The 15,342-nt window shown below is 47.5% G+C and overlaps 1 protein-coding gene across 1 annotated transcript in view; it reads right to left on the bottom strand.

The window, feature by feature from the left end:
* LOC146976759 (NACHT, LRR and PYD domains-containing protein 3-like) overlaps window positions 1-15,342 on the bottom strand; it is a 67,572-nt gene that overhangs the window by 48,706 nt on the left and 3,524 nt on the right. The window contains exons 2-4 of the mRNA XM_085792521.1: window positions 9,715-10,008; window positions 2,484-2,590; window positions 207-2,283 (exon numbers count right to left, since the gene is read on the bottom strand). Coding sequence (XP_085648647.1) covers window positions 207-2,283; window positions 2,484-2,590; window positions 9,715-10,008 — 2,478 coding nt within the window. The remainder of the gene's footprint in view (window positions 1-206; window positions 2,284-2,483; window positions 2,591-9,714; window positions 10,009-15,342) is intronic.

Raw genomic sequence — 15,342 nt, 5'->3', positions numbered from 1 at the left:
GCAGCAACAACACAACCAACTGAAGAATCTCCATGTTGGAGCTCACAGCTTTGACAACAGCTCCAGAAGAAACACAACTGACCAGTCATTGTTTAAAGTCAAACGAAGAAGAATGAGAATCAATGAAAACTGGGTTTATCTGAACTTGACCAAACCACTGATCTGATCCACTGATCAATAATTATATTGATAGTGTCTGGACTCACTCAGCCTTCCTGCAGTTCCTCACAGCTGGGATCAGTCTCCGTCGTCCCTCTCCTGATGTGTTGTATTTCTTCAGGTCCAACTGGTCCAGAACCTGCTCTGACATCTGCAGCATGTAGGCCAGAGCTGAACACTGGATCTCAGAGAGTTTCTTCTCTGATCTGTTCTCTGATTTGAGGAACTGTTGGATCTCCTGATGAACTGACTGGTCCTTCATCTCCGTCAGACAGTGGAAGATGTTGATGCTTCTGTCAGGAGAGATTTCATTACTCTTCATCTTCTTCAGGTTGTTGATGGTTCTCTGGATGGTTCCTGGACTGTTGTCTGTCTGACCCAGCAGACCTCCTAACAGCCTCTGGTTGGACTCCAGACAGAGGCCATGAAGAAAGCGAACAAACAGGTCCAGGTGACCGTTTCTACTGCTGAGGGTTTTCTGCATGGCTCTCTGCAGAAAGTCATCCAGGGTTAAATCAACATCTTGTATTTTTAAGAAGTTCTTGAGGACCTGTGTGTTGCTGTTGGTGAAACAGTGGAACATGTAGACTGCAGCCAGAAACTCCTGAACACTCAGATGAACAAAGCAGTAGACTGTTTTCTGGAATATCACACTCTCTCTTTTGAAGATCTCAGTACAGAGTCCTGAGTTCACCAAGGCCTCTGTGACATTCAGACCACACTGCTCCAGGTCTTCTTGGTAGAACATGATGTTTCCTTCCTCCAGCTGTTCAAACGCCAGCCTCCCCAGCTTCAGAAGAACTTCCCTGTCGGCCTCCGTCAGCTCCTGTGGACTCGTCTCATGTCCTTCACCGTACTTGTTCTTCTTCCTCTTTGTCTGGACCAGCAGGAAGTGTGAGAACAGGTCAGTCGTGGTCTTGGGCAGCTCTCCTCTCTGGTCTGTGGTCAACATGTGCTCCAGAACTGTAGCACTGATCCAGCAGAAGACTGGGACTTGACACATGATGTGGAGGGTCCTGGACGTCTTGATGTGTGAGATGATTCTTCTGGACAGCTTTTTCTTACTGGACCTCCTCCTGAAGTACTCCTCCATCTGGGTGTCAGTGAAGCCTCGGACCTCTGTTACCCTGTCAACACATGTAGGAGGGATCTGATTGGCTGCTGCAGGTCTGGAAGTGATCCAGACCAGAGCCGAGGGAAGCAGATTCCCCTGGATGAGGTTTGTCAGCAGCACGTTGACTGATGACGTCTGTGTGACATCAGACACAACCTCCCTGTTGTTGAAGTCCAGTGACAGTCGGCTTTCATCCAGGCCGTCGAAGATGAAGAGAAGTTTACAGACAGCCAGCTGCTCTGCTGTGACCTTCTGTAATGTTGGATGGAAAACATGGAGCAGCCTGAGAAGACTCAACCGCTGATCTCTGATCAGGTTCAGCTCCCTGAACGAAAGCAGAACCAGCAGACTGACATCTTGGTTCTCCAAGCCCTCTGCCCAGTCCAGAGTGAACTTCTGCACCGAGAAGGTTTTTCCAACGCCAGCGACACCGTTGGTCAGAACCACTCTGATGGGTTTCTGTTGGACAGGGACCGTAGAGACGTCCTCTCTCTGTTGGACAGGTGAGACTGTAGAGACGTCCTCTCTCTGTTGGACAGGTGAGACCGTAGAGACGTCCTCTCTCTGTTGGACAGGTGAGACCGTAGAGACTTTGTCTCTCTGTTCAAGATGCAAATATTTAGAGAACCTACGTCTCATTTTGCCAAAAACGTTGGAAGAGACATTGTGTTTCTTTTGGACAGGTGAGACCGTAGAGACGTCCTCTCTCTGTTGGACAGGTGAGACCGTAGAGACGTCCTCTTTCCGTTGGACAGGTAAGTCTTTAAAGATGTGGTTACACTTGATTGGAGTGTCATGGAGGGTCTTCTTCTTGGACATTGTCTCCAGCTGTCTCACCTCATGTTGGGTATTAACCTCTTCACTCTGTCCCTCTGTGATGTAGAGCTCAGTGTAGATCCTGTTGAGGAGGGTTTCACTTCCTGTTCCCTCAGTTCCTTCAGTCACTCGTTCACATCTGCTCCTCAGACTGATCTTATGTTGATCTAAAACCTCCTGCAGACCACGATCTGCTGAGAGACAAGAGACAGAGTCAGACTGAAGACAGAGAGTCTGACAATCTGATCAGATTATTTTCATCAGCTACAGAAAAACTACAGACAACAAAGAGAAGGTTTGAATCATCATCTTAAATGTCAGTGCTGTGTGATGGAATAATGACTCTGGAGAAAACAACAAATGACCACATCAGCAGACAGATGTTCAGTCTCACTTTGTCCACAGCTGCTCTGATTGGCTGTCTGCAGCTCACCTCTGGTTCTGGGTCTTTGTCCACTGCAGGACAGCTGCTCGTCCACAGAGACACCGCTCCTCTTCTCTCTGTCAAGACATTTCTGTATCAATAACATGTCACAGTCACTGGTCAACATCTTGGCTGTGATTGGTTAACCACCTCAAGGGGCGGGGGTTCAGTAACCAGATGGAGCAAGGCAAGGCAGTTTTATTTGTAGAGCCCATTTTCACAAACAGTTTGTCTCAAAGGTCTTTACACAGCATCATAACAACATCCTCTGCCCTTAGACCAGTGGTTCTCAAAGTGGGGTCCCAGGGTCCTTGAGAGGGTTCAACTTGAAATTTTGCTTTTCTTGAAATTCACTTTTTTCTAGAATTTCAAAAAAAAATTTTTTTTTGCAAAATGTTACCACTTTTTCTAGAATTTTTAAAAAACTTTTGTGAGAGATTTTATCACTTTTTTCTAGAATTGTTTTGAGAAATTTTGCCATGTTCTTTTCTAGAACATTTTTAACTTTTTCTTTTAAAGAAATCTTTCCACTTTTTTTCTAGAAATGTTCAAATGTTTTTGGATAAATTGTACCACTTTTTTCCCAGAAATGTATCTACAATGTTTCCAAAAATTCACGCTATTGGCTCTAATTTGAACGTACAGTGGGTACTAGTTTCATTTGGACGTTTCCCTCACGTAACGCGTGATTCACGCGTTGCGTGAAATTGTAGGTCACACTGTAGCCACTAGGTGGAAGCATCGTACTGAGATGCAGCTCAAAAGATTTTGGGATAATTCCACGTTTGACCACAACGTAGCTGCAATTGAGAGTGGCGCTGTTCATAGGCCATAGGTACTTCATTTGCAGCTGTGGTCGAGAGAGCTAGAGAGTGAGTGGAGAGAGGGACCGCTACGCCGGTCAATCAGATCAATGTTGTTGTTTTATTGTTTCACAGTGGTTACAGTAGCCTACGTTCAACAGGGTCAGTGGTTCTCAGCCTTTTGGGGGTCCCCTGCATATCTCTCCTGTAGTCTGGCTGGGTGGCTCCAAGTTTGAGTAGTTTGAGTTCTGCAAGTTCTGGTGAATGTAACAATCCACTCACAGCCCACGATCGCTACGTCCGTGCCAGCAGCCTGGACCCGATGCTGCTGGACTCACGAGCGGAGCAATAATGCACATCTGTCAGCAGCTGCTCTTGAAGGGACAGATTAGATGCTGATTTTGTTAACAGTGACTTTGTTGCATCCAAACATTTAGCATATCTGTCGGGTGCTGTCTCTTATCCGGTACAAAGTGGGAGATGACAGAACTACTTTAATCGAGGGAAAGCTACATTGTTGCCAGTTGACTCCGGCCGGCGTGTGCACATGCACTAAGCCTGGGAATATTCTCATTTGTCCCGGACTCCCGGTCATAGTTATCTCAAGGAAATTTAAATCGAATGCAACTGGACTTGGTTATTGGTCTAGGAAGACGTTTCACCTCTCATGTTACAGTTACAAGTTACAGTTGCATTCGATTTAAATTTCCTTGAGATAAGTGCACACTGTTTCTGCTGTCAATTCGGTCATAGTTCATTTGTAACGTGTTTTCTTCATTCTTCATTAGGCTAATGTTAACACTAGAACCACCCAGATGGTCTCACACAGACGTTTGTGTTTTTCTTACGTAAATGACTTTGTTTACATTAAAACTACAGGTCTCTCAGTCCGTGACTTTTCCATGTGTGATGGTTTCTGAAGCTTACAACTTACACAAATGAAACATTCGATTTCTGGGCATTTATACCTCAGGCCGACAATAGCTTATTTTTTTCTTCAGTTATTGTTTTCATCTACAGTTATATTTATGATAATGTGCCCAATTCGGGAGGGAGAGAGGGGGGAGAGAGTGCCGCGGTCACGTTACATAATGTAACAGTTTCCAGAAAAATACAAAACAGGATATTTATTCATGTTACCCTCTGTTTAGGTAGATAAAGGTCTCAGTCACATTTGAATAAAAATAATGCAATTAGGCTTAAGGCTTTTTAAAGATAGGCCTAGGCCTATTTTATTTTTAATTCCATAATTCAGAGATGATTTTCACTTAACGAAATGAAACGAAACAATGAAGCCTAGTTTTGTCCTCCGGCTTATGAAAAGTGTGAGGAGAGGTAGCTACTGTAAGAACCGGTTTTTCTAAGCTGACTGAACAGCTGTGTGAAGTTCTGTGGGGGGCAGGGCTGTAGCCTACTTGAGTGAAGTATCCACAAGCACACCTATTGATCAGAGATAAATGAAGGTGCTAATGTGTCGCTGATGTGTCTATTAAGCTGGTCCTACAGACCGCTGCATATAAACCCCACTGTAGCGATTTTCACCTAGCCTCGCTTTCAATAAAACACACACTAGCATTTTATAGCCTAATTGCAATCAGTGAAATATATGAAATCAATATAAAACACAATTTAAATATGAGAGTTGCTGTTGCTCTAGTTTAATAGCGCTGCAGCTGCATTTGCCGTGCGCTCCTGTCTGTATGTGAACCTGTGTCTGTCTATGTGCAGGCAGAGATCAGAGGTGGTGTTTTAAATAACCATGTTAGCGTTTCACCATCTCCATCTCTCATCTCCGCCAGTCAGCCTCTTAACCTGCCGCCTCTCTCTCGTGCGGGCGCACCGCATGTAAACACGTGAGACGTGGACACATTTATTTATTTATTTATTCTGTGGGAAACACCGATCAAGCTGTGCATACGCACACCTCTCCGCAATATTCCATTGATAATCACACCGGACCCAAGAATGGTGCGGACATGAACACACCTCATATTCCACCCCCAGAATGCATCAGCACAACCATATATGGTCAGCACGTGCATAATTAAGTAGCCATGTGCTCTGTGGAGCGGCAACAAAGTAACAACAAAGACAACACCCGGAATGATGCTTCGGCGGACCTGCCCTCGCTTTTGAGGTCGGTTGTGAGAAAAATGCCTACTGTCCAGACAATTGTGTTTTTTTTAAAGCACCCCTGCATTACACAAACACACACATACGGTATATATAGCCGCACATATAGGCTGTAGCCTATCAGTGATCATAATAATGATGATAAGAGAAAATGCATTGTTCACTAAAACTGCACGTTGGCATCCCAGACTGAAATAAAATCTTTGCTTATAGTGAGAGCTGCTCTATACCTTTCTTGCGTTACTAATGTTATTGTGTCTCGAATGTTCCAGAGTCGGCCGGCTGTAAACCAGCTGACCCCGACTGACTTTTTTTTTTTGCGGTCACATCAGCACGGCTGCATCTTCAGTCGCGGCTGCTGTGGCATTTGCCCATATTGCCCTATGGCCAGTCCGTCCCTGTCACTGGTTGTTTGTGTTGTCTGTCAAAACATGGATGAATGAAACCTATATCCACACATCTTGTAGCCTATTTCTATCGAGGGAAAGTTATTTCAGGATATCCTGTTTTATCGCCCAGCCCGAAAGTGACATAGGCTATTGCCCATTCATTCATGAGAAATCATCCAGCTACACTCTCAGTCAAACAAGGTGGGGAATGAACACTACTGTAGTTGGCTCATTTTAAAAACACACCGGCAGCATCACCCACTGAGTTAATTAACTGCTGTGTGGAAAACCACGCCGTGGTCCGTAATCGCGGTGCAGATGGGTGTGTTTGGAGCTGACAAGAGGATCGATAAAAGAGAGTGAGACGTATAGCTGCCGTCGCTACATTTTTCTCATTGAAAAACTATACTGTATTATTATTATATTGCATTCCCCATTCGTGTTCAGTGCTCCGTGCTGCTGTCTTATAGGGGCGATCTGCTGCTCACAGATGCCACCTGGCGGTTGTTTGGGCACATTGCAGCTTCTGGTGAAAACATAATTACTCCTCCACAAAAAATCCGCGTGAGCCTCCCGTGACTCACGCGTGAATCTCGCGTGAAACCGTCCAAATGAAACTAGTACCCACTGTACATTGACTAAAAACGTAACGTTTTTCAGTCTCAGAACAAATATTTGTGTATTTCTGGTGTCAATTTCTGGGGTCAAAATTTTGTCCAATGGGGGTCCATATGTTTTGTCCAATGTAGGTTCAGAAGGGCCCGGTGCCGTGTGATTTAGGTGGCGGTCTTGGGCGGGGGCCCCGACGACCCAATGCCCGGACAACGACTCTGGCTTTAGGGATGTGGAATGTCACCTCGCTGGGGGGGAAAGAACCTGAGCTTGTGTGGGAGGTTGAGCGGTAGAGATAGTCGGGCTCACCTCCACGCACAGTTTGGGCTCTGGGACCCAACTCCTTGAGAGAGGTTGGAGTCTCCTCCACTCTGGAGTCGCCCACAGTGAGAGGCAGCGAGCTGGTGTGGGCTTGCTCATAGCTCCCCAGCTCAGCCGGCAGCCCGGGCGGTCATGGAAGCAAAAACTCGGGTCTGGGAAAAGTTCGGGGAGGCCATGGAGGAGGACTACCGGTCGGCCTCGAGGAAATTCTGACAAACCATCCGACGCCTCAGGAGGGGAGCTGTTGACCTTGATCGTCAGGCAGTGGAGGAATACTTCGAGGATCTCCTCAATCCCACTGACACACCTTCCGTCGAGGAAGCAGGACTCAGAGGTCGATTCATTCATCACCCAAGTTGAAGTCACTGAGGTAGTTCGGAAGCTCCTCAGTGGCAAGGCACCGGGGGTGGATGAGATCCGCCCTGAGTACCTCAAGTCTCTGGATGTTGTGGGGCTGTCATGGCTGACACGCCTCGGGGACAGTGTCTCTGGACTGGCAGACCGGGGTGGTGGTCCCTCTCTTCAAAAAGGGGGACCGGAGGGTGTGTTCCAACTACCGGGGGATCACACTCCTCAGCCTCCCGGGGAAAGTCTATTCCAGGGTGCTGGAGAGGAGAATTCGGCCGATAGTCGAACCTCGGATTCAGGAGGAACAATGCGGTTTTCGTCCTGGCCGTGGAACACTGGACCAGCTCTACACCCTCCGCAGGGTGCTCGAGGGTGCATGAGAGTTTGCCCAACCAGTCCACATGTGTTTTGTGGACTTGGAGAAGGCTTTGGACCGTGTCCCACGTGGCATCCTGTGGGAGGTGCTCCGAGAGTATGGGGTCGGAGGCCCTCTGCTGAGGGCTGTACGGTCCCTGTATGACCGGAGCAGGAGCTTGGTTCGCATGGCCGGCAGTAAGTCAGACCTGTTCCCGGTGCGTGTTGGACTCCGACAGGGCTGCCCTTTGTCACCGGTTCTGTTCATTATTTTTATGGACAGAAATCCCAGATTCGGGAGCCACTTGATTTCATCTCTGCTTTTTGCGAATGATGTGGTCTTGTTGGCTCCCTCGAGCCAGGACCTTCAGCATGCACTGTGGCGGTTTGCAGCCGAGTGTGAAGCAGCTGGGATGAGAATCAGCACCTCTAAGTCCGAGGCCATGGTTCTCCACCGGAAAAAGGTGGCTTGCACCCTCCAGGTCGGGGGAGAGTTCCTGCCTCAGGTGGAGGAGTTTAAGTATCTTGGGGTCTTGTTCACGAGTGAGGGAAGGATGGAGCGTGAGATTGACAGGCGGATCGGTGCAGCGGCCGCAGTAATGCGGTCGTTGTATCAGTCCGTCGTGGTGAAGAAGGGGCTGAGCCGAAAGGCAAAGCTCTCGATTTACCGGTCGATCTACGTTCCCACCCTCACCTATGGTCATGAACTCTGGGTCATGACTAGGGATGTCACAATTACTTGTTTTCACAATTAATCGTGGTATTAAACGCCACAATTAATTAATCGTAAAGATTCCTAAATACCGTCACTTCCCAAATAAGATTATGTTGGAACCGTATCGGCTGATGTGCGCAAAAATAAAGGTGAATGCTCAGATACTGGTCCATTTAACTAACCTAACATTGAATCGGTAGGAATTTAAATGTTAGCGTGTCATTTGTATTAAAAAAAACACAAAATAAAACAAAAAATTATTAAGATAAACGTTAACATTTGGTCTAGATGACAATTTATGACCTGAATATTTCAAACATTTCCCCTGGGGATTAATAATTGGTCATATATTAATAGATGAAACATTTTGTGTAAACAATGAGTAATGTAATTATATTTTGACTATATTTGATTTTACACATTCATAGTGTTGTGAAATTAATTAATGCATAATAATCGTGATAATCGTAATACCGTGATTATTTCTCTGACAATAATCGTACCAAGAAAATTTGTAATCGTGACATCCCTAGTCATGACCGAAAGAACGGGATCCCGGATACAAACGGCCGAATTGAGTTTCCTCCGCAGGGTGGCGGGGCGCTCCCTTAGAGATAGGGTGAGGAGCTCTGTCACCCGGGAGGAGCTCGGAGTAGAGCCGCTGCTCCTCCACATCCAGAGGAGCCAGCTGAGGTGGCTCGGGAATCTGTATCGGATGCCCCCTGGATGCCTCCCTGGGGAGGTGTTCATGTCCCACCGGGAGGAGGCCCCGAGGAAGACCCAGGACACGCTGGAGTGACTACGTCACTCGGCTGGCCTGGGAACGTCTTGGGGTCCCCCCGGAAGAGCTGGAGGAAGTGTCCGGGGAGAGGGAAGTCTGGGGATCCCTGCTCTAACTGCTGCCCCCGCGACCCGACTCCGGATAAAGCAGTGGACAATGGATGGATGGATGGGGGTCCATAGACTAATTTGTGTCAATTTGAACCACTGCATTGGGCCCTCACATCCACTGAGGAAAAACTCCCAAGAAGATCCTTTGAACAGGGAAAAATTGGAGAAACGTGAGGGTGAGCAACAGAGGAGGGATCCCTCACCCAGGATGGACATGAGCTTCACTACATGTTGTGGAGAAGCTCAGACAGTCACAGACAGGAATCGCTGATTACTCCTCTCTTTAAATTCATCATTGTGCTCTTTCAGCTGTTCAGTTTCTGTTTTTTCAAAATAAAAGTCTCTCTGCATCAGCTGCTTTAATGTCTACTACGTCCTCAGTCGATGTGAGGGTCTAAGGACAGAGGATGTTGTTACGATGCCATGTAAAGCCCTTTGAGACAAACTGTTTGTAAAAACAGAATAAAATTGCCTTGCCTTGCCTTGCCTTACTGTGACTTCAGTTTAAAGGCTCAGACGTGGGGATCGTACACAGAGTCTGATGGATCTGGTTCCTGGTTTCTCTCTGTTTCCTTCACACGAGTCTAATGACTGAATCATCTTCAGCTCAGTTTACAGTAGAAACTGTCTCTTACCGTGACTCTGAGGGTCCAGGTCCAGGACTGAAGTCTGGATTAAGCTCTCTGGACCGGTCACTCTGCATAGACGAACAGATGGATCCTGGAGACTGTGAGGTTCCAGGTTCAGGACTGAAGTCTGGATTAAGCTCTCTGGACCGGTCACTCTGCATAGACGAACAGATGGATCCTGGAGACTGTGAGGGTCCAGGTTCAGGACTGAAGACTGGCATCCTTCCTTTGGACCGGTCACTCTTCATAGACAGACAGATGGATCCTGGAGACTCTGCTCTCAGTCGGTGTTTCTGACGTCTGCAAACACAAACATGTTTTTATTCATATCACATCAAGCACCTATCAGTTCTCTGATCACTGAGGCATTGTGGGAAGTCTACAGTGACATCAGCATCTAGCACCACACACTGTAGTGAAGGACTGACTGTAGCTACACACTGAAGTTCAATGGTCAGGCTGTAAAATGATCCTGTTTACTGTCTGAACTTTAGATCACAACTGCTCCTCCTTCTGTGGCCGACAGACAGAAGGAGGAGCAACCGGTTTTATGTTATGTTTTTATATAGGCTTGAAGTCAGGTAATATGGGATAGGCCTACTTTTTGGTAGAATGATCAAACCACCATCAAAAAAGGTGGTTACTCACTCTATTGATGTTTGTATCATTTATCACAGATCTCTTCAATATTTCTGTGGTGAAATTATGATTGTTTAGAAAATACAGACCTATAAACTCCCTGAGACCCCCTCTCTCCCCTTCTGCAAGTTTCAGGTAATATGGGACAGCTGTTATGGTAATATGGGACATTCATTTTCAGCCAAATTTTATTTTCTTTATTTGAACATATATGTGCCGATTTTAGTTTTTAAAGATAGAAGATAATAATCATTGATAATACAGTGCAAACAATCAATGATCAATCCTCTCAAAAGTTGATTTTGGCACATTCCTGGCAATGAACCTCAGCCTAGGTTTCTGACCTGCTGCAGTTACCCTATTCACATTGTTAACCTAGGCTAGTTTATATTAGCCGAGAGATTATTGTAACTGTGTGAAGCAAAAATGTGTAGTAAGGTTTAAAAAAAAGTATACAAAAATACCAACAACAGCACTAACAACAGGATTGTTCACCATAACTGCTTAAATCATGATTTTATTGCAACAACTAACAGTTTATAAAGTGTCCCAATATAGCTGAATCTTTTGTCCCATATTACCAAACACGCTTTGGTAATATGGGACACTGCTAAAAATGTTAGTTGCGAGAGTAACGACACGCATTGGTCCAATGGAAGCGCCTCCTGATGGCGGAATATGGGTATTGCAAAAGTGCCCAAGAACTGACATCTCTGCATTGTTTTCAATAATTTAAGGACATTTCTAGATCACCCACGTTAATAGTGTGATGTGACTGAAGAGGGGGGTGTGGGTTGCGGAGGCTGATGGGATGAGAAACAGGTGCGTGAGGGTGAACAGGTGTGGTGATGAGAGGAGGGGGACTCGGGGTTGGAGCGAGAGAAAGAGTCAGTCTGTCTGCGGCGGGGGAGAGCTCTAGTCTGGCGGCTTGGCACTCTTTGGAGGGGAGGGTGTCGTTCGTGGCTGGTTAGGGTCACCGGCGATGAAGACAGCCAGAGCAGGGGGTCAGTGGTTCCAGCGTTAGGAGGGGAGGCTGAACGCCTCCTGTAGAACAGTTAGGGCTGGGTTTAGTGAGTGCCGAGTCTGCTGCTGCTCCTTGCCACCGTCTCCGCCGGAGCGTCTTTGCCACCGGCTGGACTGATCTGCGCCGTCCAACGAAGCCGTCTTCCCCGGGGAGTTGGACGACGCCACAAGCCCAGACCCCGGGGGGGGGGGTCTCGCCGGACGGCGAGTTGAGTACTCTTTTATTATAGTCTATATTTACCTAATATTTTAATGTATTGGACAGTGGGGGCGGGAGTCCAGTCGGGGCAGTTTACCTGTGCAGCGTAGCGAGGGAGGGGCTGCTGCTTCTTTGGTGACGTCACGTGAGTTGCAGTGTGATAGGCCACAGGTCGTGTGGTCAAGCAGTAGTTGCAGTGCTTCCAGTAGAGGGTGACAGCGTGCTGTGTTTGTAGTGTGCCATAAGCTTGCAGTGATTTGTAGTGGGTAATAGTGGGAGCCTTTTCTCCTGGCAGTGCAGTATACCCCCTGGCCACAATCCACCCCTCAGTCCCCTGTTTTATGAACTGTGTCATTGTAATAAAGATAATTGTGCTGTGTATCTACTGTCCTCTGAGTGTTATTTAAAGGCTCTGACCTGGTGACTTTAGTCTGCCATTTTGGACTGAACCCAATTTCATTACACTGGTGGCAGCGGTGGGATGCTCAAAATGTCAGAGCCTGAAAATAATTCACTCCAGACTGAAGGGGCAGGCCCCAGTCTGCTACAACCCCCTTCTTCGAGGGGTAGTGTGCAAACTGTAACCCCCCGACCAATCTTCATGCCGGAAACTTTCACGGGTGCTGGACGGGAATGGACAGATTGGGCCGAGCAGTTCGAAATTGCAGCCGATGTTAACAATTGGGACGAACCTCTAAGATTAAAATTTATGGGTCTCCTTTTGTCAGGTAGAGCTCGTGAAGTCTATAGTGGGTTGTCGACAGCAGCCAAAACAAATTATGCGTCCTTAAAGCAGGCAATGGGGCGGTGTTTGGATCCATGTGACAGCGATGATTGGAACAGGGCCACCTTTTCTTCCCGGAGGAGACTACACAATGAGACAGTCAGAAAATTCGGCATTGCACTGCGCCGTCTAGTAGTTAAAGCTTATCCCTCTGCAGACATCCACACACAAGATCTGTTGGCCAAGGATCATTTTGTTACACATGTGGGAAATGGGGATCTGCGGGTCAGTCTCCGTAGCGCCAAACCTGCCACCTTGGAAGATGCAATTAACCTTGCTGCTGAGCTTGAGCTTATTAGAGGCCTGGAGAGAGGATGCACAGTCGCTGATGCCAAGGTGCGTGGGGTTGGAGAAAAGCCTGACAGTGGTGAGAGAGTAGATGCTCTTCTCACAGTGGTGGAAGGACTACGGCAAGAAGTCAAATCTCTGCAAACCACTGTGCAGGCACTGGCAGACCCAAGTAAACCTTCCCGTGCATCCTCTTCTTCAGGATGGAACCCCTCTCCTTTTGCAACAAAAACAAGCTCCCTTGCACCTAGACGAGAAGTTGATCCTAGGGGGGGTTGCTGGGACTGTGGGTGTAATCGACACCTGAGACGAGACTGTCCCTATTTACAGGGAAACTAGAGGGGGCGCTCACAGAGGGCCAAATGTCCGCCCCCCTTCCTTCACTTAGTATGGCCCCTGATGGGTTAAAGGGCGGCTCCGGCTACCTTAAAGCTAAAATAGGTGGGTTTGAATGTCATGTCCTTGTAGACACTGGAGCCTCTTGCTCTGTTATCCCTAAACAGTTGTGGCTTACAATAACAAAAGGGGGCTGTAACTTATTAGAGAACTACATGGGTAGGGCCACAGCAGCTAACGGGGGAGGGATGCATGTTGTAGGATGTTGGCAAACCGTATGCCAGTTTCAGTCTCTCACTCTTGTTAATAAGTTTCTAGTCTCTGACATCCCCTCAGAAGAAATCCTGCTTGGGTTTGACTTTCTGTCCCAGTATGGCGCTGTGGTTGACTTGGGTAAAAAATCGTGCCAGATCATGGGGAAAAATTTCCCCCTGGTTGACCTTACTCCAACTTTAGAACCCCAGGTGGTGTCTGTTCAATCTGACACCATCATTCCCCCGCGTAGTGAGGCCATTATTTGGGGTCGGGTCCAGAGTGAGTGGGGGGATTATGCAGAGGGTATGTTGGAACCATCATCCTCCCTCCCTAAGCACTGTGATGTACTAGTAGCTCGGGTGGTTTGTAGGGTTGAGCAGGGTTTATTGCCAGTGAGGGTGATTAATGTAACCAACGATGCGCTAACATTAAAGAGTGGCATGAAGGTGGGCACCCTGTTCACTGACATTGAGGTCGGGGAAGAAGTAGAGCAGTGTGGGGATACTGAGGGGGAAACTGTTCTGCAACCTTGGACAGTGGAGACACTTATGAGCCAGTTTGGGGTGGACTACAGGGGTTTTTCTCAGGGGGAACTTAAAGCTATTAGACAGCTGTTCCAGCAGAACATCTCTGTGTTTAGTCGGGGAGAGACTGATTTGGGAAGGACTCACTTGACTCCACATAAAATAGACACAGGAGATGCAAAACCCATTAAAATGCACCCACGTAGGGTCCCCCTCCACCTACAACAGGAGGTGGCCCATAATTTAAAGCAAATGCTGGCTGATGGCATGATTAGCCCCTCATGTAGCCCCTGGGCAGCACCAGTGGTACTAGTAAAAAAAAAAACAGGGTGGGCTGCGGTTTTGTGTTGATTATAGAGGGCTTAATGATGTCACCAGGAAAGATGCTTACCCGTTGCCAAGGATAGACGACGCCCTTGATAGTCTTAGTCACGCTTGCTGGTTTTCCACACTTGATTTAGCAAGCGGCTATTGGCAGGTGGAAGTAGACCCTGCAGATCGCCACAAGACTGCATTTATAACACGCCAAGGGCTGTTTGAGTTCAATGTTTTGAGTTTTGGTCTTTGTAACGCGCCCAGTACGTTTCAGCGTTTAATGGACTTGATTCTTGCTGATCTGCAGTGGACCACATGTTTGGTTTATTTGGATGATATTATTGTTTTTGGCCGAAGCTTTCAGGAGCATCTGACACGTTTGGATGGGGTGCTCGGGAAGCTGCGACAAGCTAATCTTAAAGTTAAACCCTCCAAGTGCAACCTGTTTTCCACCCAAGTGCATTATCTTGGCCATGTTATTTCAGCTGAGGGAGTGATGCCAGACCCTGCTAAAGTGGAGGCAGTAAGGGCATGGCCCGTCCCTAAAAGTCAGACAGAGGTCCAAAGTTTTGTAGGGCTGGCCTCGTATTATAGCCGTTTTGTCAAGGGTTTTGCTGACATCGCCCGGCCCTTGCACCAGCTGGTTGAAAAAGGGAGGCGTTTCCTGCGGACCGATCATAACTCCCTGCGGTGGCTGCATAACTTTCATGGCTTAGAGGGTCAGTTGGCTCGCTGGGTAGAACAACTTGCCAATTTTCAGTATAAAATCATTCACAGACCGGGCAAGCTACACAGCAATGCAGATGCTCTCTCAAGATTGCCAGCTTTTCTTGAAAAAAACAAACAGCCAGTGCAGACCCCCTCCCAGGTACAGACAGAGGTGGTCAATCCAAAAGTGTGTGTTGTACAAGAGACCCTGCCATTAATGGGATCTGGTCCGGATGAAGAGTTTGACGAGTTGTCCCGAGCGCAGATGGATGATGATGAGCTGCGGCTAATAATTGAGTGTAAAAAGCAGGGAGATAGTCAGATCCCAGAAGCCCCAGAACTGCAAAAATATGCCCCAGTCTGGACCCAACTCCAGGTGCATGGTTCTAGGTTGGTGAGGATTCCGCCTGTTCATTCTGATGCCGCGTCCCAAGTACAGACAGTTTTGCCCCAATCAATGGTGTCCAGTGTTTTAGAACAGCTGCATAATGTCTCTACCGGGGGTCATTTGGGCATACAGAAGCTGCAGGGGAAGGTCAAGGATCGTTTTTTTTGGTCCGGGT

Source organism: Trachurus japonicus, chromosome 12 (assembly GCF_045865225.1).
Source record: "Trachurus japonicus isolate A0001 chromosome 12, Traja_1.0".
Classification (NCBI taxonomy): Eukaryota; Metazoa; Chordata; class Actinopteri; order Carangiformes; family Carangidae; genus Trachurus; species Trachurus japonicus.
This window is presented reverse-complemented; position numbering and strand designations above follow the sequence as displayed.